Source organism: Salvia miltiorrhiza, chromosome 5 (genome assembly GCF_028751815.1).
Source record: "Salvia miltiorrhiza cultivar Shanhuang (shh) chromosome 5, IMPLAD_Smil_shh, whole genome shotgun sequence".
NCBI classification, from domain to species: domain Eukaryota; kingdom Viridiplantae; phylum Streptophyta; class Magnoliopsida; order Lamiales; family Lamiaceae; genus Salvia; species Salvia miltiorrhiza.
Genome location: NC_080391.1, coordinates 21,932,291 through 21,953,557, shown reverse-complemented (window position 1 = coordinate 21,953,557; position 21,267 = coordinate 21,932,291). Strand labels below are relative to the sequence as shown.

The 21,267-nt window shown below is 38.4% G+C and overlaps 1 protein-coding gene and 1 long non-coding RNA gene across 3 annotated transcripts; both read right to left on the bottom strand.

Annotated features, from left to right (window-relative positions):
• Nucleotides 1-1,754: 1,754 nt before the first annotated feature.
• Nucleotides 1,755-7,033, bottom strand: LOC130986725 (protein S-acyltransferase 11-like). 2 transcript variants are annotated; one of them, XM_057910217.1, is made up of 5 exons: nucleotides 6,727-7,033; nucleotides 4,922-5,141; nucleotides 3,932-4,230; nucleotides 2,945-3,439; nucleotides 1,755-2,228 (listed from the first exon to the last, which is right to left on the bottom strand). In XM_057910217.1, the coding sequence occupies exons 1-4, from the start codon at nucleotides 6,742-6,744 to the stop codon at nucleotides 2,954-2,956; spliced, it is 1,023 nt and encodes a 340-aa protein (XP_057766200.1). In that variant the 5' UTR covers nucleotides 6,745-7,033; the 3' UTR covers nucleotides 1,755-2,228; nucleotides 2,945-2,953. The 2 variants fall into 2 exon arrangements, with proteins under 2 accessions (XP_057766200.1, XP_057766202.1); XM_057910219.1 differs by having other exon boundaries at nucleotides 1,755-3,439; nucleotides 6,727-7,002.
• A 1,713-nt stretch (nucleotides 7,034-8,746) lies between these two features.
• Nucleotides 8,747-9,681, bottom strand: LOC130986724 (uncharacterized). The gene is made up of 2 exons (XR_009089348.1): nucleotides 9,611-9,681; nucleotides 8,747-9,025 (listed from the first exon to the last, which is right to left on the bottom strand). It is a non-coding gene; the product is annotated as an uncharacterized LOC130986724 (long non-coding RNA).
• Between the last annotated feature and the right edge of the window lie 11,586 nt (nucleotides 9,682-21,267).

The window sequence follows — 21,267 nt, the reverse complement described above, 5'->3', positions numbered from 1 at the left end:
TTTTTCAAAAATATGGTAAGATTTATATATTGAAAAATAAACATCACTTTAAACCTCAAACTATTTTCGCACTATTAATTATATTTTGAACTATTAAAAATACTTTTATAAACCTATCAATACACGTCCATTTTTTTGCTCCGAAAATTTGACGTAACCCGCCGAATGACACAATATATTTAGAATTTTTCTTTTTTTAATTTACATTGTACAAAACAATGTTATTATATGTCGTACCCGTACTAATTGAAAATACAAAGGGTGAAAATTGGATGGATACAATTAATACTCCCTCCGTCCGCGATATCGTTTCTACATTGTGGACGGCGCGGGTTTTAAGAAAAGTGGTTGATAGTATAGTAGATATTGTAGTAAGTGGAGTTTGGGTCCCACTATTCTTGTGAGTGGAAGTTTGTGAACCTTATTTCTATAAATGAAAGTGGAAACGATATCGCGGATGGACCGAAATAGTAAATGTGGAAACGATATCGCGGATGAAGGGAGTATAATAATTATAGTTCAAGATTTAAATAATATTTTCAATAATTCATACTAATATAATTAATAGTGCAAAAATAATTTAAACTTTAAAGCGATATTTAACCTTTATTTCTTTGCACATACCATCCTGCTAGTTAATGCAAAACTCAAATTAGCTTGGGAATCGGCCACTGCCAGCAAATATTATGTTTTTTCGATTAATTTTAATCCTTCAACATTCTCCAAACACTTGACCATTTTTTTTTTTTTTTGATGAAATTACATTATAAATAATACAAATCACACACACACCCCACCTAGTGGTTATTGTGGCCGAGAGTACTCGAACCTGTGACCTCTTGGACAACAGGCAACCACCCTAACCACTAGGCCATCCCAAGGGGACACACTTGACCATATTTGCTCCCTGAATTATGGTTTCTTTTGTTTTCTTCTTTTTCGAACATAGCGATTCATAACCTCATCACAAAAATAACTTCGCAACAAGGCAAATAATAACTGATTTCGGGTGTGTTTGTTTTGAGGTATAAGAAAGAGATAAACTATATTTATCATTTTATACCTCGTTTACTTTGACATACTAACAGAAAGAACATACGTTGTACGTGTAATTAATATTATTTTATTTGATAATCTATTATTTTCGAGAATTTATTAATTCATTACTTTTATTAGATAATTTATTGAATAGATATGTTTATCTATAAGCTTTATCAATAGTTATAGATATATATCACATAGATTAAGTGTAATATCTAATAAATTAATATATTCTTATAAATATATAATATGTAAAATAACATTAAAATAAAATATGTAATAAGGGTAAAATAGACAATCCACAAGTTATGCCTTAAGCTCTTTTTCTATTAGTATAGATGAAAAAATCCGAACAGATTGTATAATTTTTCAGACAGCTCCTTATCCCTTGGGAAAGAGTGGTATAATTTTATACCACCTTATTTTTTTTTTTATTTTTTATTTTTTTTGATCGGGCAAAGTCATGTTAGATATTAGTAGTTAGTTCCCCATCCACTCCAAGAACCACCTTATCTCTCCATTCACCAAACTCCACCTTATATCTCCAATCACCAATTCGTTCCCAAGAGGGATCGAACTCGGGTCACTTCACTTAAGTGAGGACCCGGTGGCCAGTGGGCTAAGCCCCCTGGTTAATTTTATACCACCTTATAAGGAGTGGATAAATATATTATCCTTCAAATCTAACAAGATATAAAAAATATGGTCCTCACTTTAAATGATAAATTTATACCTCATTATATTATCCCTCCATTTTGAGAGATAAAAGGTAAACACACCCTTCAAGTATAGAGGAATGAAAGTTGACATAAGAAATATAATTAACTACAAGGGAAAAACTGAAACAAAAGTTTGCTCAACCCAGGAGCCATTTATAGATATCTCATACACTGTTTTGCAATGAGATCGGTAGTACCTTATCCCAAACCAGAAAGAGAGAGAGAGAAAGAGAAGCCTTCGTATGCCAACGAAGTAGTCTGCAGTCAGGATTTTGTCTCAGCAGTAGATCCACTGAACACACTACTTTGTAACCTTTAGAGGCCATTTGTGCAAGGGTGATGAAGCACGCAAACTCAGATGCAATTATTGAGTTTGTGAGTTGGACATTTACAGCTCTAATGAATCTTGGGTATGGAGAGCAAAGTAAGATATAGAACTACCAGAAACTGATTCAATTTTTCTCCAACCTATAAAAAATATACCAGCAACAAAATAAGCGGCAGATTTGGGGAATTAGCTTTCTCAAACGAACATTGAGGATGAGTATCACATAAGTTTAAGGGGAAAAAAAATCAAAATAATTTTGTGAGTTGTTAGTTTTCAGGGGATTATTGCAGTATTCACAACAACAGATAACTACACACAATGAGTATTTTGTGGTGACCCCAAAGTAATAAGCACACATGAGTCGACCATTCTCGGAAGTATTCTGTCTTTGCAGTTTGCACATGCCAGTCCTAAGAGACTCAAATCTTTTAAATTCCCATTTGCTCATAAGTCATAACGTTTAATGCTTGCTTCCCAATTAATCTTTTCCAAAAATATTCTCCTATTGTATGTGTAACCACTACTTGCTCAAGAAAAACATAGTTGAATATAAAAGTAACACACTCTTGATTATCTAGATTAAGTTCTTAAGGCAACACATGGAGTTTAGACTATTAAGTTCTTAATGCAAAAAAGACTTCAAGCAGTATGTAAATGACCTTTAATTAGATTAAGCATGGAAAACATAATAGTTAAGCCACAAGGCTCTGTGTTCCTAGCTGGTCTGTGGAATGAAGTATATGGCTCCTAGCTCTTCGATTTTTGTTTACCTCAAAATCTCAAATGTATTTCCAGTCAAAGTAAAGGCAACTGAATTGAAAATTCAAGAAAATTAATGTAAAGGGAAATGGCCTACCTCTCATCTTCACTTCTTGTGAGCTTTCTTTGACTTCCAATAACTTGGCAAATATGCTGCTGTCTTAGATGGAAAACCAAAAAAATTTATAAGATTTTGGCAATCTCTTTCCATCACTTCTTCACTATCGACCGCCCTTAGATGACTCAAGTATGTCTTTCCAACATATATGTAACTAAGCTGCTGCCACAAGAGCACACTCAAACCAATGCTCACTGAGGAACTAGAAAGAAATAGATAAACAAGAACAAGTCCTCTCACAGATAGAAACACTGCTGATCTCAAGAAGGCCAGAGTGTTGTCTTTCAAAACTACAAAAATTAACTCAGGGTTCGCAAACTGACTCAATTGGATCAGAGATTTATGCTCCAGAGGAGGCCAGATTTGAAGTGCAGAATAGGAAGTCATAACGGCAACATAAAGCGTACTTATGACTGTTGATAAAAGAAAGAGAATAAAACACCGATGATTTGCAGCACCAACACAATTTCCAATCTGCAATAAGTCAAGGAAATTATTTATTATACATATAAATCATTTTTTCATAAAAAAGAAAAAAAAATGTATCTGTGAAGCTGAAGCCCATTACCGGCACAATTATACTAAAGTATCCCCAAACAGAGAAGCAACACATCGCGTTGCATTATATGTTCTTTAACCTTGTCAACTAACAAATGGTCACATTATTACTTCAAAGTTCAAATAGATAATAACAGATATGTCCTGTGGCAATGCAATGGTTTGGTTTATTCTCAATGTTTCCAGACCGTATCCAACCTTCAATTGTGAATATGATATCAGGAGCAGGAGTAAAGGCAGTCAGTTCACACTTCTACAGTTTGTGTTCTCTAGCCACTCAAGACATGAAACTGATTCACGAAAACATTGAGTTGTTTCCACATGCGACCTAAATGATACTAATCCAGGCAAGAACATATTCAGGCATATAACATTTTTACGAGAAGTGAAAAGCATTCCAGGACTTACAAAAGGGCAATGATGATCCATGTCCAATACACACGTCCCACACGAACGACAATGGTGCGCTATAGGTGATTTTGGCTTTGAGCAATAATGGCAGAAGGTATAGTTCTCAAGTCCACCTTGCCCTACTGCCGGAAAGCTACCCCAGATTATCATTGGTGGAACACCAGCATGTTGAAACGCCGAAAGGCAAAATGAAGATAAAGTACATATAGACAATATCACTATAATGGCCAAGTGAAAAACACCAAAGAAGTAACTATTGGAGAAGATGACAGGATAAACAGCCCAAACACCAGCACCTGTATCACCAGTATCATTAAATACAAAATACACAATCCAAAAGTCAAGAACAGAAAAGTTGTTCTCAGCCTAACCTAGATATTATAGTCAGCATTAGGAGCATGAAACAATCAAGTCATCAGAGAAAACACCACTTATGATTGAGGCCTCATTACTATTATTATGTTTGATAAATCATATTCTTAAATAAAATCAGTATTATCTAATATATCAATATAACTTCAACAGACATCCAGAAAAGGAAAATGAATTATGTTACAAATGAAACAATGCATATACTCATCTTACAGTTAAACAGGTGCAATATCTGGAAATGCTTCTAAGTATTATAGTTTTTTAAAGGAATGCAGTTTATTAAAGCGCCATGTGCCAGATTGTTGACATGCATAAAGACGGAAAACAGCTATGCAGAAAACTTCAAATTTCAATAATACCAGCTAGGAGTTGCAGCTAAATATTCAACTGTTTCATGGGGAACAGTTAAAAATAAATGCATAGGACGTTAATGTCCGTGATAGTGAAAAATTATTCAGCATCTCTAATTATATCTACCAATAAGGGAATCAAGTAGTAATTGCACTTTGATATAACAAGATTTAAGAGCATATCACAATGAAATTGCTCTTAGCAACTTGGGGTGGGAAAGGATGAAAGATTTAATGATATTAATCAAGATATGTTCATGCTTACATATAAAAAATAGCATAAATGAAATGACGATGGTAACAAAACAACGGTCGAGCCAGCGTCTCAATCGGATGTTATCATTTTTCACTACATGTTCCTTAGTTATAGCTCCGCACCAGCCGCATTTGAAAACTGATGCATAAGCAGCAACGCTAACACGAAGCCCACAACCCCAACAATTTGTTTCACGGTCCTCATTAGCAGATGCCGATTGATCTTCCTCCTGCATTTCAGCATAGGATTAGCAATCACGACCACGAGTCAATGGGGTTATATATCATGTGTTTGAGGGTGCTGACAGGTGTGTAACTGGAGCAAGTGATATGATAAGGTCACAATAATGCCCTAGAATATCCAAAATTTAAAGCAGTCTCTAATTTATTCACTCGAATGAAATAAAAATAAAAATAGGAGTACTATTGGAAGCTCCACTGTCTATAAAACAGAAATGTTCCATTTCCATCACCATCAGCAAAGGCATTATTCAACATAATACAACAACTAAAATACTCAATTTTCTTTCTCATTCTTCTTCAATTAGCATGAAGAAGAAGGCCTGCAATCCTTAAGCAAGCACATTACTAGACATACTCGAGAAAGTTACGATAAATCCTCATAATTGTTCCCATTTATTCCCTATGCAAGACTAAATTGAGTAACAAGTCAAAGCTAAACAACAGAAAAGTAATATACATCAAAATCCAGGAGGGAATTCTCATGAACTAAAGTTAAAAGCAAAACCAAAATATTAAGTCAACACATAAATATACTGCAAATCCATCACAAAATTATATGCCAAACAAAACAGGAAGAACTATAATAAGAAAGTAGAATTTAATTCAAATAAATTAAGTATGTTAACATCCTAATACGATCACTTAATAACTAGGCATGACGATTGCTAGATGTTATCCATAACCCAGTTTTCAATTACGGCCAGCATTAGCCCTTGAGCGATGTCGACCGAGAACAGTTGCGGCCTATAGTGGTCACGAAATCCATGGCAGAAGGAACCAAAGGATCCCGAAAGTTCAAGTGAACAAAAAGGGCAAAAAGGAAATAGAAGAAATTGGGGATTATTAGAAATCTGTACAGTATATAATTGCAAAACCATAACACAGTTTATCCTGCCTAACAATAGAAGTTTTTTTTTCTTTTTCAAAAGTTTTGCAAATTCCAGTTTACGTCTGAAGAACAAGACATTCTTCCTGAGCACACTTTGAATTCCAAAAGAATCTGATTGGAGCCATTTTCAATTTCATCATCTTTTGCATTTAAGCTTTAAAGAATATTATTGTTGTTCTTCTTCGAATTACATAATTCTGTTCTTCGATAAACACACACACACAAAAAAACCCGGTAGCATGAATGCGTACATTACAGGAGGCAAACACAATAATGGCTCATATATTTTTATCATAGGATTTGCATCATTCTCATCCAACGTCAACACATTTAAGGCCTGCTTTATGCGCGAGCTTGTGAAGTACCAGCATTTGGAAACAAGAACAACAAAGGCTCAAGAGAAGAGCACACTGTCAACAAACACAAAACAAAATTTCAAGGAGATTGAAAACAAAATCTGGTGATATTGACTATCTGTTTTAATTTTTTTTCTTCTTTAAAGTAGTTCTATTTCGACAATCACTTGTTTTGGAACAATATATACATGACAAATTTCTGATTCAGATTGGCATTTTACGCATTTCAAAGTCAAACAGGGCTTTATTTCATCAGGCACAAGCAATACAAAAATAAATAACTCCTGGAATCCATAAAAATCATCCAATCATGAAAAATCCACGGACCTTCGAAGAAGATATCATCAGTCGCGACGTCTTATTCTGTGGAACCAAAGCTCAAGGCATCCAAAATCCGCAGCGGTAGACGTGGAGGTGAAGGCTTTGATTACGAATTTGGTAGAGAGAGCTCCGACGACTTTTAGCCTGTGGTAGATTATACAAAACTTGAAAATTGAGAGCGTTTGATTTTTCGATTGTGTGCGAAAATGTGCAGAATTTGATCAAATTTTACGTAAATGACTTTTTCCTTTTTTCTTGTTTGTTTTGGTAGTAAAAGAGGATAAAACAAAATTTTAATAAAAATAATTGAATATATTCGAAATAAAATCAATGTCTTCTCTTATTTCACTATTTTAAACTTCACCTCATCTATTATTATTATTATTATTATTATTAGTTGGGGGAGGAAGAACACTAAAATTTGAACCTTGTCTTCTTCGTTAAAAAAGGTCAGTTTTGACATTTTACAAAACTAATTGAGGGTAACAATAGTAGAGGAGCGACGGGATAAGATCCAGAGAAAATTATAAATTTTCTTCGTGAGAACTGTGAAATATAGATAACACATAACATACATAAACAATATATATATATATATATATATATATATATATGTGGGGCATTTGATTTAGTGGATAAAGAATATAAGATTGATACAATTAAACGGTCATTAAATAATCTAGGGCAAAGGTGCACATTAGCCCCTAAACATGACACCCCTATAGCTTTTACCCCTCAGGATCGGTCAAGGCGTGTTGACCTCCCTGAACTTTCAAAAGAAGGGTGCAGATTGCCCCCGTGTTTAACGGTTGTTAAACGCTGTTAAACTTTTTTTTTTTTGCAGTTCTCTCTCTCTTCCACCGGCTCAGATCGTCGTCGGCCCTTGGCGGAGAACAGATCGAGTCACTGCGATTAGGGGGGAGCTGCCGGAGAAGGAGGCGGCGGGGATGCCGGTGAACTCCTGTACCATTAACATGACCAACCTCGTCCTCCATTGGAGCTGCTGCACTGCACACTTCATATGCATCTCTCTAACCATGCATCAACAATTTACTAATTTTCAACACCAATTTCTTGAAATAAATTGGAGGTGTACATGTGTGATATGATTTCATGGTGCAGAGGGACAGTATTGAAGCAGCAACAGACAGTCAGACACTAATTATGCGCCTTCTTCTCCATGTCACTGAGCAACAACACGAGCTCATCGTCGGAGACTAACGCGACGTAGAAGTCTTTATTCGGCTTGGGGCCGGAGAATTTGGCTGATCGGAAATCCTAGTAGAGCTTGAGCTGGTTCCCATCGACCATGAAAGTTTTGTAGCCTTTTCTTGCCCCAGAAATGCCAGGGTTTAAGCTCGAGCTTGCACGTGCTGACTTGATCGCGCTCCACGCTCTCCACGGAGATGCAGATCGAGTTCACCATGATGTTCTTGCTCCACACCACAGTCACGTTGTGCCAGTAGCCGGTGATGGGCGTCTGGTACACGCACATCACCGTGCACTGTAGGATTTTGTGATCGGTTGATCTGGCCAAAGACTGATGCGCCGAGGATATCGAATGCACCCGAGAAGAGTTGCGGATGCTCGCCATTCTTGATTCCTTTTGTTTTCACCTTCGCGTAATGAATAAAGATTGCAAATTTTATGAGCGAATTTCTTTGGGGAAATTCGTCAAACATGTGACGGACATGTTTGTCTTGGACCCGTCCAAAATTTTAAAAAAAATAAAAAAATTAAAAGAAAACGGCGTTTAAGGGTCCGTTTAACGGAGGGGTTTAAGTGCACCTTTCTTTCAAAAGTTCAGGGAGGTCAACGCGCCTTGACCGATCCTGAGGGGGGTAAAAGTTATAGGGGTGTCAAGTTCAGGGGCTAATGTGCACATTTGCCCAATAATCTATTCAATTTTAGAGCGATAAATAATCACTCAAATGGATGATTAATGTCACAGCCCACTATCCCAATGACGGGTTAACCGGGGTTATGACTTGGGTGAACAATAAGAAATGGAAATTTAAAAGGGATTTACTAAATAACCAACATTAATAACAACAAACTAGTGGTATATATATATATATAACCACTTGGGTAATTAACAAATGAGCCAGCCATAACGACTAAACCCCAAATGAAAGTTAAACAAAATGAAGGGGTAATAAGTTCCACAATACGATAACAAATTCAGAGTGTTTGCAGCGGAAAAACGTGTGAGTTATGCATATGGAGATGCATACTCAAGGTTTCATTACATAAACATCAAAAGGGAAATCCGCTCAACACCAATCCATTCCATCGCCTGCTCAACCTGCACATTTAGAAATACATGCAGGGCTGAGTATAAAAATACTCAGTGACATAAGCCGAAATACAACATGCATACATATATAAATTGAACTGCCATAACAGTAACACACAGGGGTTTTCATAAATGACCTGCGCTTACTAAAACATTTCGTTCATTTTCATAAAGGTGGATGCATCCCATTTTCAGTCTATATGATCCATATCTGCCCTTTCTATCACGCGCCGGAAAGGAGGCCTCCTTACCACGGACGCCAAGACCGGTCGCAAGCGACTCGCGGTCTCCATGAGTGTACACGTTAACCCTAGCTAGCGACCTTTGTCTAGCATAGGATCCCAATTGGATTTCCTTTAAAGTTGGCGAACCAACACAGATAGGATACATATAAAAACATAAACATTTTGGCAGTCAATCATTTCATAAACATTTCATTTTCATAACATTTTCATTTTCATAAAGGGCATTAAACATATAAGCATTTCATAAGAACTGAATAAATAGTCAAAACATATCATGCATATATATTCGCATATGAGGCCTACGTCACGCAGGGGATCTCTATATACGTAATAATAAAATAATGCCCACCTCAATTGTTCTTAAAGCTGGCGTGGAGTCGTTTCTTCTTCTGCTTCACTTTCTGTCGCCCGGACCTTCATTGATGAAGAGTCGATAAGTTCGTGAAGAAATTGTCATAAGACAAAGTCTAATTCTACGTGCCTAGGGTATCTTTTAAAGTTTTAGGGTTCTAGCAGCATCCATATTAATCTCGTTTCATTCAATCAATAAAATGTAATCACTTATCATGTAACTATCATATAGGTTCGAACCCAATTGTTCGAACATCAACATGTACATAATCCATAACTTCCTTCTACACCCGTCATTTAGTCAAGTACTCCATCAATTAAGAACAAGCTATATATTATTACCCTAAAAATTTAATCATTATAAATCATGCTTTCTCATACTTCGCACATTTTCATCACTTAAATAAATAAATCATTTATAAACATATGCTTAGCAATTTAATATCTCAATTAAATCCCAAGCTCATTTGATAAAGTAAATCATATACTTAATCATTCTATAACACAATTCCACATAAATAGTCTCAATATTTTTTTAAAACATGAAGCCATTCTAATAGGACATTTTAATTCCATTATAATGGAATTACTCATAAAATAATTTAATCCTTTTTCTTTTAAAAGAAGCCATATTTATAATATTCTATACATTTCATTTTTTTTTATGTAAATAAATAAGAAATTCCATTATTCATTTATAAATAATAAAACATTTTAAAATCCATTGAGATGAAATAAAACATTTTAACCATTAAAAAAAAAAATCCATACTCGTAAGCTTTGAAAATAATTTTATCATATAATAAATGGGGCTTAATCCCAAAATATTTGCTTTAAAGTCCATTAATAATTTAAATAATAGAATGGACTTCATTTAGAATAAATAATCCCAACTTTAAATATTAAAATTTAAATCAAGAGATTTAAATTCACTAAATAATTTAGTGTAAATTCAAACACATTTAAAAAAAAAAAAAAAAATAAGGCCAAGATTCGTAGGCCTATATTTAAAACAATAGCCCAAGCATTTAAATAAAATTAGTCCACACAACTAAAATAAAAACCCATCAATTAAGAACAAAAAGAGCCCAGCAGAATTAAAATAAAATCGGCCCACATAGAAATAAAAATCGGCCCACTCTCTTTCTTTTTTTATAAAAATTTTCGGCCCACACAAATTAAATAATAAATCCTAAAATTTAAACCCTAATTCTATAACACTCATATAAATATACAAAACACACACATCAGCACACAACACACACACACACACACCTCACGCCACTCTCACTCTCCCTCTCGGCTCTCTCTCTCGCCTCTCTTACTCCCACTCGGTTGAGGGCGGCACCGCCTCCGGCGCGCCGCCTCGCCGGACGTCTCCGCTCTCCCTCTCACTCTCATCGCTCTGTCTCGCCGGAAGTCAGCCGCACGCCGCCGCCTTCGCGTGCCACTGCCGCCTCCGCCGTGGCCAAGCACGGCGCCGCCTGGTCGTCCCCAGCCTTGGAACAGGGTGGCAGAGGCCTCTCCGCCGCTGCATGTGCCTTCTCCGGCCGTTGTGAAAAGCCGAGCGTCGCCGCGCCGCTTCCCCTGTTCTCCGCCGTCTCCGCCATGGCCGGAATCGTGGTGGATGGCCGAGCCTTGCCTCGCCGGAAAAGTAGGCTCCAAATCTTCCTCCTTTTCTCCTCTTTTCTATTTTTAAACCCAGATCTGAAATTTCCCCCCTCTTTTCCTCTTTTCCGGCCGGTCAGGAACAGCCCGTTGCTCCCGCCGCCGTGTCGCCGCTGCCGATGCCGCCGCATCGTCGTCACCGGAGAAGATGAGTCCTCCCTTCTCTCTCTCTCTCTCTCTTCCCCTTTTTTTTAAAAACTTAATCTCTCTCTCTCTCTCGTTTTGGCAGAACAGGGGCTAGGCGACCCTGCCGCCGTTGTCGGCGCCGAGCAGCCGCCTGCTGCTCTCTCCTTCCCCTCTCACGACTCCGACAGCACACACACAAAACAAAGTACAAGAAACTCTCCAAATTTCAGTCCAGAATTTACAAGTATAGCAAAGCTAGGGTTTTGTTTAGAAATCTGTTCTTTCATCATTTCTACTTACAAAAACTGATCTGTACTTGTAATAGATTAGAGAATATAGTAAAATGTGTGCGTGTGTATTATTCTGTTCTTCTTTTCTTAACAAAATCAATTCTTTGGAACCTCCTAACCGTAATAGTTAGGAAAATATAGTGATTATGCGTATGTGTGTATTTGTTGCTGCTTTGATGCTTGATTCGATATTAACTAGAAAAAAAATATAAAGAGAAATTTGGAGTAACCTCGATGTAGCTGGTATTTGGTGTCTAGCTGGAATCTGTGAATTATAATTCAAGCATAAGAACGTATAGCTTGGATCAGAATGTTAGAAACTGAAAATTAATGGAGTATTAAAGCAAGTTTTACCTCTTGAGGTTTAGTGTAAGAGCTTTGAATGAAGTCAATCTCTTCTTTGGCTATTGAAGAACTAAGGAGGAATGGGAGGAATGTTGGCTGCTGATTTTGGTTAAATAAAAGTAAGTTGCATGTTGAGATGTTAAAGGTGTAGAAGATGGCTGGCAAAAGGAATGGGCTGATCTGGAGAAAGTGTAAAGAATCTCTTTATTTAGTGGAATGGTTGGCATATGATGAGTGTTTCCAACACCATCAATTTATTTAAGAGTAAGATGGATGTGGAAATGAAAAGTATGTGTAGGTGCTAGATGAATGTGATGAATAAAATCCTTATTCTGTATTTGTAATACTAATTTCGGGTTCCCATATAACGAAGCTTCGTTATAACTCTCTATAAATTACATATTTTATAACTCGTTTTATAAGTCGAAAATTAATTACGACTTCAAGTAAATAATAGAAATACTATTTCTATCGTATATAAATTAAATAACATGACTTTGCTAAGTCAGTTATAATCCGAAATAATAATTATTGACTACTCAATAATCCTTTAAATCTCAAACGGATTCAAATAATAATAAGAATTTAGCACATCAAAACACATATATAACAATTAAATCACATCAGATAAATCAAATCAGTTTTATTATTAATGGATGCCGAACCCTAATTATTAAGTCTTTAATCAGTGATTAAAAACTGGGATATGACATACTATCCCCCTTAAAATAAATTTCGTCCCGAAATTTGTACCTCAGGAAATAATTCTGGGTATTTCTCCTTCATGCTAGACTCGAGTTCCCATGTCGCCTCTTCTTGATCATGGTGCTTCCAAAGGACTTTTACTAAGGGTATCGATTTATTCCTTAGTACTTGAATCTTCCGATCTAAAATAGATTCGGGTCTCTCTTCATAGCTCATATCTGGGCTAAGGATAACGTCGTCCCTTTGGATCACGTGTTTTGGATCATAAACATATTTTCTCAACTGCGACACATGAAACACATTATGCACATTCCCAAGGCTTGGCGGCAACGCCAGCCTGTAAGCTACCGGGCCCACCCTTTCTAGGATCTCATAGGGTCCTATAAAACGGGGTCTAAGCTTACCCTTTACGCCAAATCTTGTAATCCCTTTAGAGGGAGAAATCTTCAAAAAGACTTTATCCCCACACTCAAACTGCAAGTCGGTTCGACGTTTGTCGGCATAAGACTTCTGTCTATCTTGGGCCTCTTTAATACGCTGTCGAATCTGAAGGACGATTTCAATCATCTCGCCTACTGTATCTGGCCCCAAGATTCTTCTTTCGCCGACTTCATCCCAGTAAAGCGGCGATCTACCTTTCTTCCCGTATAACGCCTCATAAGGTGCCATGGCGATAGTTGCTTGATAGCTGTTGTTGTAAGCAAATTCGATTAGTGGCAACACACGCTCCCAATCTTCTCCTCTATCTAGCACAACAGTCCTTAACATATCTTCTAGCGTTTGAATTGTCCTTTCGGACTGACCGTCGGTCTGCGGGTGGAAAGCTGTGCTGAAATTCAACCTTGTTCCCAATTCCTTCTGCAAGCTTATCCAGAATCTGGAGGTAAACTTAGAATCTCTGTCGGACGTGATTGTCTTCGGCACCCCATGTAAACGCACGATCTCCTTGATGTAGAGTTGGGCTAACTTATCTGATCTATACGTGATAGGGATAGGCAGAAAGTGTGCGCTCTTCGTGAGTCTGTCAATAATGACCCATATTGCCGTGTTACCTCGTCTTGTTTTTGGCAATCCTGTAACAAAGTCCATTGCAATATCGTCCCACTTCCATTCTGGAATTTCCAAAGGTTGTAGCTCGCCGTAAGGTCGTTGGTGTAAAGCCTTTACTTGCTGGCAAACTAGACACTTTTCGACGAATAAAGCCACGTCTCGTTTCATTCCTTCCCACCAGAAATTCTCTTTTAGATCTTGATACATCTTAGTGCTTCCCGGGTGGGCGACATAAGGAGTGTCATGGGCTTCGCTCATGATCTTGTTCTTGAGTTCCTCGTCATGAGGGATGCATATTCTCCTCTCAAAGAAAATAGCATTATCGGCTTCTTCGTGGTAGTTATTAAGATCTCCTTCTCTTATCTTAGCTCGTAATTTCTCCAATTTATCATCCTTCCTTTGAGCTTCTACCACCAATTTCCTCAAATTCGGTATAATCGCGACCACCCCCGCTATTGTAGCAGGTGGGTTTATCACCTCTAATTTCATCCTATCAAAATCTCGTATGAGCTCTTCTTCCTTTGTAAGGATGTATCCCAGTTTCAATGGGACCTTGCGGCTTAATGCGTCGGCTACTACATTGGCCTTCCCCGGGTGATAATTTATACCACAGTCATAATCTTTTACTAATTCGAGCCACCTTCGCTGTCTCATGTTGAGATCTTTTTGCTCGAAGAAGTACTTCAGACTTTTGTGATCGGTGTAAATCTCACACCTGACACCATATAGATGATGTCTCCAAATTTTTAGTGCGTGCACTACCGCCGCTAGTTCAAGATCATGGGTCGGATAATTCAATTCGTGTGGCCTAAGTTTCCGCGATGCATATGCAATCACTTTGCCTTCCTGCATCAAAACGCATCCTAGTCCGTTCTTTGATGCATCCGTGTAGACCACATACTCCTTGTCTGGTTCCGGAATTGTTAGCACTGGCGCTGTAGTTAGCTTTTCCTTGAGCAGTTGAAAACTTTCTTCACACTCGTTAGTCCATGTGTATTTAATTCCCTTTCGGAGCAATTGCGTCATCGGCCTTGCTATCTTGGAAAATCCCTCAATGAATCTTCGATAGTAGCCAGCCAATCCCAAGAAACTTCTGATCTCGTTTGGGGTAGTTGGCGACTTCCATCCTTGTACTGCTTCCACTTTGGCGAGGTCCACCTTAATACCTTCTGAAGATACAATATGTCCCAGAAATGTAACTTCTTTGAGCCAAAACTCACATTTGTTGAATTTGGCATAAAGGCGTTCATCCCTAAGAGTTTGCAAAATAGTTCTCAGATGTTCCCTGTGTTCTTCTTCATTCTTGGAGTAAATGAGGATATCATCAATAAACACCAAGACGAATTTATCCAAATAAGGATGAAATACTCTGTTCATGAGGTCCATGAACACAGCTGGTGCATTTGTTAGTCCGAACGGTACAACTACGAACTCGTAGTGACCATATCTTGTTCGGAAAGCCGTTTTGGGTATATCTTCATGTCTAACCTTTAACTGATGATACCCAGACTTCAAATCGATTTTGGAGAAAACACTCGCGCCCTTGAGTTGGTCGAATAAATCATCAATTCTGGGCAATGGATACTTGTTCTTAAGCGTTAGATTGTTCAGCTCTCGATAATCGATGCACAATCTCAAGGTTCCATCTTTCTTCTTGACAAACAGCACCGGCGCTCCCCATGGGGACACACTAGGCCTGATGAAGCCTAGGTCCAGCAACTCTTGTAACTGGATTTTCAACTCTTCCAATTCCTTCGGGCCCATTCTGTACGGTGCTTTTGATACCGGCGCCGCTCCTGGCTCTAGATCGATGGTGAATTCTACTTGTCTGTCAGGTGGTAATCCTGGCAAATTTTCTGGGAAAACATCTTGAAAATCCCGCACGATCTCTACATCTTCCATTGTCTTTTCGGTCTCAATTCCCCCGTTCAGGTATACGAGGAAGGCTTGGCAGTCTTTCTTGTTCATCATCTTTCTTGCCTGTAAAGCTGAAATAGTCGGCACTCTGTTCCTCCTGCATATTCCGTGGAAACTCAAAGTGTCCCTTCCTGGAAAGTTGAAAGCGATTCTCCGCTCTTGGCACAATATTGTGGCATAGTTCTCCGCTAGCCAGTCCATCCCCAGGATTATATCAACGTCCTCCATCGATATGACGTGCAAGTTGTTCGCTATGACCTTAAACGATCCTATGGTCAGTTCTAGGTTCAAGCAAGCATGTGTTACTACTGTCGTCCCTCCTATTGGTGAAGAAATTCTCAAGTCCTGATTAGTCTTTTCAGGTTGGAGCTTTAAAGTTTTTATGCATGCACTTGCAATAAAAGAATGCGAGGCACCCGTGTCAAACAGAAGTATAACAGGTGTGTCGAGTAATGTGCCCATACCTGCCAAATTCCCTTGGTTGTTTCCTTGCTTATTCTTGTGCAAGGCATAGGCTCTTGCCTGTGGAATTTGCGGTGGACGTGCCGCAGGTCGATACTGCTGCTGTGGTGGTGGGTAGAGTAACTGTTGGCCTTGGATAGCCCTGAGTGGTTGTACTTGGCCCGGCTGATTCGGCCCTCTCATTCCTCCTTGAGGTTTTCCTTGGCAGTCTCTGGCAAAATGGCCCTTCTGGCCACACTTAAAGCAGGTATTGCTGCCAGCCAAGCATATGCCGTGATGTGACTTGGAGCATTTGGGACACAAAGGTGCCCTGAGCTGGCCCTGATTGTTTCCAGCTGATCCTGGATTGACTGGTCGTCCTTGCCATTGCCCTTGTGGCATCATGTTTCCTTGCCATGGCCTCTTGTTATCTTGGTTGTTGTAGTAACCCCTATTATTGTTGTTGTTGCCATCCCATTTTCTCTTCCCACGATCGTTGTTTCCCGAAGCTTGAGTCTGGGTTGGGCGGTCTTCAGGCATGGCTGCTTCAACATCCAGGGCTCTGCTAAGTGCCTCAGAGTGGGTGAGATTACCATGACCAGCAAGCGCCATCTTGATCTCATGCCTAAGGCCTGAACGAAACTTCTCGGCCATCTTTTCATCAGTGTCGATCAGATGAGGGGCATAGCGAGACATGTCGCAGAAAGCGCGATCGTATTCCGTCACGGACATCTTGTTTTGTTTCAGATTGAAAAACTCCGTCTCTTTCTTCTTTCTGTAGCTCTTGGGAATGTATTTATCGTAGATCTCCGTCTTGAAGTCTTCCCAAGTCAGGTTTTCCAATTGTTCGAGGGTCATTGCCCTCTTCTTGGTTTCCCACCAAAAATCTGCCGACCCAGTTAGTTGGAATGCAACACAAGAGAGTCTCTCTTGGTCAGAACAGTAAAGAAAGTCGAAAATCCTTTCCATTGCTCTAATCCAGATTTCGGCATCAGTCGGGTTGCCGGTCCCGTTGAATGTTGGCGGGCTCTGTTTAAGAAAAAGTTCCTCAACCCTTCGTGGGGGTTCGTTTGCGGTTCCCACATTGTTTCTTGGGGCTCTTCTGGGAGGCATTCTGTGCTTCAAAAATAAAAGATCCTCAGTATATTCCTTACCTCAATTCATAACATATTCCTCTTGATTTAATCATGAAAGCATCATAACAAAACATCTAAATCCTTATTGATCACAAGAGGGTACTAGGACAACTCAACAATTGTAAGGCTCAATTCTTGAACGGTATCAAAACAAAGTGGTGCAGAAAAATTTGTTGAGAAACTCAAACGAATAACCAGATGGTAGAAAGGAGTAACTACTAGGTCGAACAAAATGATCTAGAGTAAAAACTCATCTGGCTTTTCAACCGAAAGTTGAAACACATGGGTTTTCAACCCAAAATACGTCTACTGATATTTGGATCATGTGGACTGGCTAGGTCCAACATCATCACCTTCCAGTCACACGGGAGACATCATCCCGAACTTAGAGAGCCGTGGACAACTATTCATAATAATAAAACTCAAGTTCGTACTGGCAAACCAAAAGCTTAATTTAAAGTTCTATGTCCTATTGAACCCAAACCCCCACGTATAACATGTACACAAATATATACATATATATAGGCAAAGCATACTGTTCTTAAAATCTATCGTGTACTAAAAGTCGATTCGGTGTTCCATCGCGTGTGAACATTTGAACGTAGAGACTATGCTCAAACCCTTGATGCAGCGTTTGCCTTGAATTCGTCTTGTATCATCATCCCGTATTTTTCCTTCAACGCGTACATGTCTTTTCATTCCTCTTTGTAGTTCAAAAGAACCATTGTTTTCTTGTGGGAGTTGAAATGCTCTAAGTTCTCTTTCATTCTTCTACATCATCACTTTAAGAATCTAGATTGTAGAGATATCCTACTAATCCAGCAGTCTATGTTCTTTTAGAATAGTGATCATGCAACTTATAGCAATCTATGTTTTCTGGGGAAAGCATGTGTCAATTCTCTATCATTCTTCTCTTATCATAACATCATAACTGCAATGATATGCCATGAAAGGCAAAACATTCAACATTTCAATGAAAGGCAAAACATTCAACATTTCATCATAGCATGCTCTTTACATAAACATTTTCATGAAACAGTTTAGAATAATAACATCTTTAAAACTTTGTAACTGCAGTTACCTTTTTCCTTGATTGAGCACGATGCAATGGAGTGTTGAGCGGTGTCGTATGATCCCACATATGTCTAGTGAATCAAACTAGACATGACTTTTTAGAAAATGGTTTCTAGGGCCAGAGCAAACGAACTGCTCTGATACCACTCTGTCACAGCCCACTATCCCAATGACGGGTTAACCGGGGTTATGACTTGGGTGAACAATAAGAAATGGAAATTTAAAAGGGATTTACTAAATAACCAACATTAATAACAACAAACTAGTGGTATATATATATATATAACCACTTGGGTAATTAACAAATGAGCCAGCCATAACGACTAAACCCCAAATGAAAGTTAAACAAAATGAAGGGGTAATAAGTTCCACAATACGATAACAAATTCAGAGTGTTTGCAGCGGAAAAACGTGTGAGTTATGCATATGGAGATGCATACTCAAGGTTTCATTACATAAACATCAAAAGGGAAATCCGCTCAACACCAATCCATTCCATCGCCTGCTCAACCTGCACATTTAGAAATACATGCAGGGCTGAGTATAAAAATACTCAGTGACATAAGCCGAAATACAACATGCATACATATATAAATTGAACTGCCATAACAGTAACACACAGGGGTTTTCATAAATGACCTGCGCTTACTAAAACATTTCGTTCATTTTCATAAAGGTGGATGCATCCCATTTTCAGTCTATATGATCCATATCTGCCCTTTCTATCACGCGCCGGAAAGGAGGCCTCCTTACCACGGACGCCAAGACCGGTCGCAAGCGACTCGCGGTCTCCATGAGTGTACACGTTAACCCTAGCTAGCGACCTTTGTCTAGCATAGGATCCCAATTGGATTTCCTTTAAAGTTGGCGAACCAACACAGATAGGATACATATAAAAACATAAACATTTTGGCAGTCAATCATTTCATAAACATTTCATTTTCATAACATTTTCATTTTCATAAAGGGCATTAAACATATAAGCATTTCATAAGAACTGAATAAATAGTCAAAACATATCATGCATATATATTCGCATATGAGGCCTACGTCACGCAGGGGATCTCTATATACGTAATAATAAAATAATGCCCACCTCAATTGTTCTTAAAGCTGGCGTGGAGTCGTTTCTTCTTCTGCTTCACTTTCTGTCGCCCGGACCTTCATTGATGAAGAGTCGATAAGTTCGTGAAGAAATTGTCATAAGACAAAGTCTAATTCTACGTGCCTAGGGTATCTTTTAAAGTTTTAGGGTTCTAGCAGCATCCATATTAATCTCGTTTCATTCAATCAATAAAATGTAATCACTTATCATGTAACTATCATATAGGTTCGAACCCAATTGTTCGAACATCAACATGTACATAATCCATAACTTCCTTCTACACCCGTCATTTAGTCAAGTACTCCATCAATTAAGAACAAGCTATATATTATTACCCTAAAAATTTAATCATTATAAATCATGCTTTCTCATACTTCGCACATTTTCATCACTTAAATAAATAAATCATTTATAAACATATGCTTAGCAATTTAATATCTCAATTAAATCCCAAGCTCATTTGATAAAGTAAATCATATACTTAATCATTCTATAACACAATTCCACATAAATAGTCTCAATATTTTTTTAAAACATGAAGCCATTCTAATAGGACATTTTAATTCCATTATAATGGAATTACTCATAAAATAATTTAATCCTTTTTCTTTTAAAAGAAGCCATATTTATAATATTCTATACATTTCATTTTTTTTTATGTAAATAAATAAGAAATTCCATTATTCATTTATAAATAATAAAACATTTTAAAATCCATTGAGATGAAATAAAACATTTTAACCATTAAAAAAAAATCCATACTCGTAAGCTTTGAAAATAATTTTATCATATAATAAATGGGGCTTAATCCCAAAATATTTGCTTTAAAGTCCATTAATAATTTAAATAATAGAATGGACTTCATTTAGAATAAATAATCCCAACTTTAAATATTAAAATTTAAATCAAGAGATTTAAATTCACTAAATAATTTAGTGTAAATTCAAACACATTTTAAAAAAAAAAAAAAAAATAAGGCCAAGATTCGTAGGCCTATATTTAAAACAATAGCCCAAGCATTTAAATAAAATTAGTCCACACAACTAAAATAAAAACCCATCAATTAAGAACAAAAAGAGCCCAGCAGAATTAAAATAAAATCGGCCCACATAGAAATAAAAATCGGCCCACTCTCTTTCTTTTTTTATAAAAATTTTCGGCCCACACAAATTAAATAATAAATCCTAAAATTTAAACCCTAATTCTATAACACTCATATAAATATACAAAACACACACATCAGCACACAACACACACACACACACACCTCACGCCACTCTCACTCTCCCTCTCGGCTCTCTCTCTCGCCTCTCTTACTCCCACTCGGTTGAGGGCGGCACCGCCTCCGGCGCGCCGCCTCGCCGGACGTCTCCGCTCTCCCTCTCACTCTCATCGCTCTGTCTCGCCGGAAGTCAGCCGCACGCCGCCGCCTTCGCGTGCCACTGCCGCCTCCGCCGTGGCCAAGCACGGCGCCGCCTGGTCGTCCCCAGCCTTGGAACAGGGTGGCAGAGGCCTCTCCGCCGCTGCATGTGCCTTCTCCGGCCGTTGTGAAAAGCCGAGCGTCGCCGCGCCGCTTCCCCTGTTCTCCGCCATCTCCGCCATGGCCGGAATCGTGGTGGATGGCCGAGCCTTGCCTCGCCGGAAAAGTAGGCTCCAAATCTTCCTCCTTTTCTCCTCTTTTCTATTTTTAAACCCAGATCTGAAATTTCCCCCCTCTTTTCCTCTTTTCCGGCCGGTCAGGAACAGCCCGTTGCTCCCGCCGCCGTGTCGCCGCTGCCGATGCCGCCGCATCGTCGTC

Excerpts from the sequence above, each read along its gene's own strand:
- LOC130986725 (XM_057910217.1), bottom strand. Across the intron at positions 4,231-4,921 it reads ATTTATGCTATTTTTTATAT|GTGCTGGTGTTTGGGCTGTT; the intron begins GTAAGCATGAAC and ends CTGGTGATACAG. Across the intron at positions 3,440-3,931 it reads TGGATCATCATTGCCCTTTT|ATTGGAAATTGTGTTGGTGC; the intron begins GTAAGTCCTGGA and ends GACTTATTGCAG.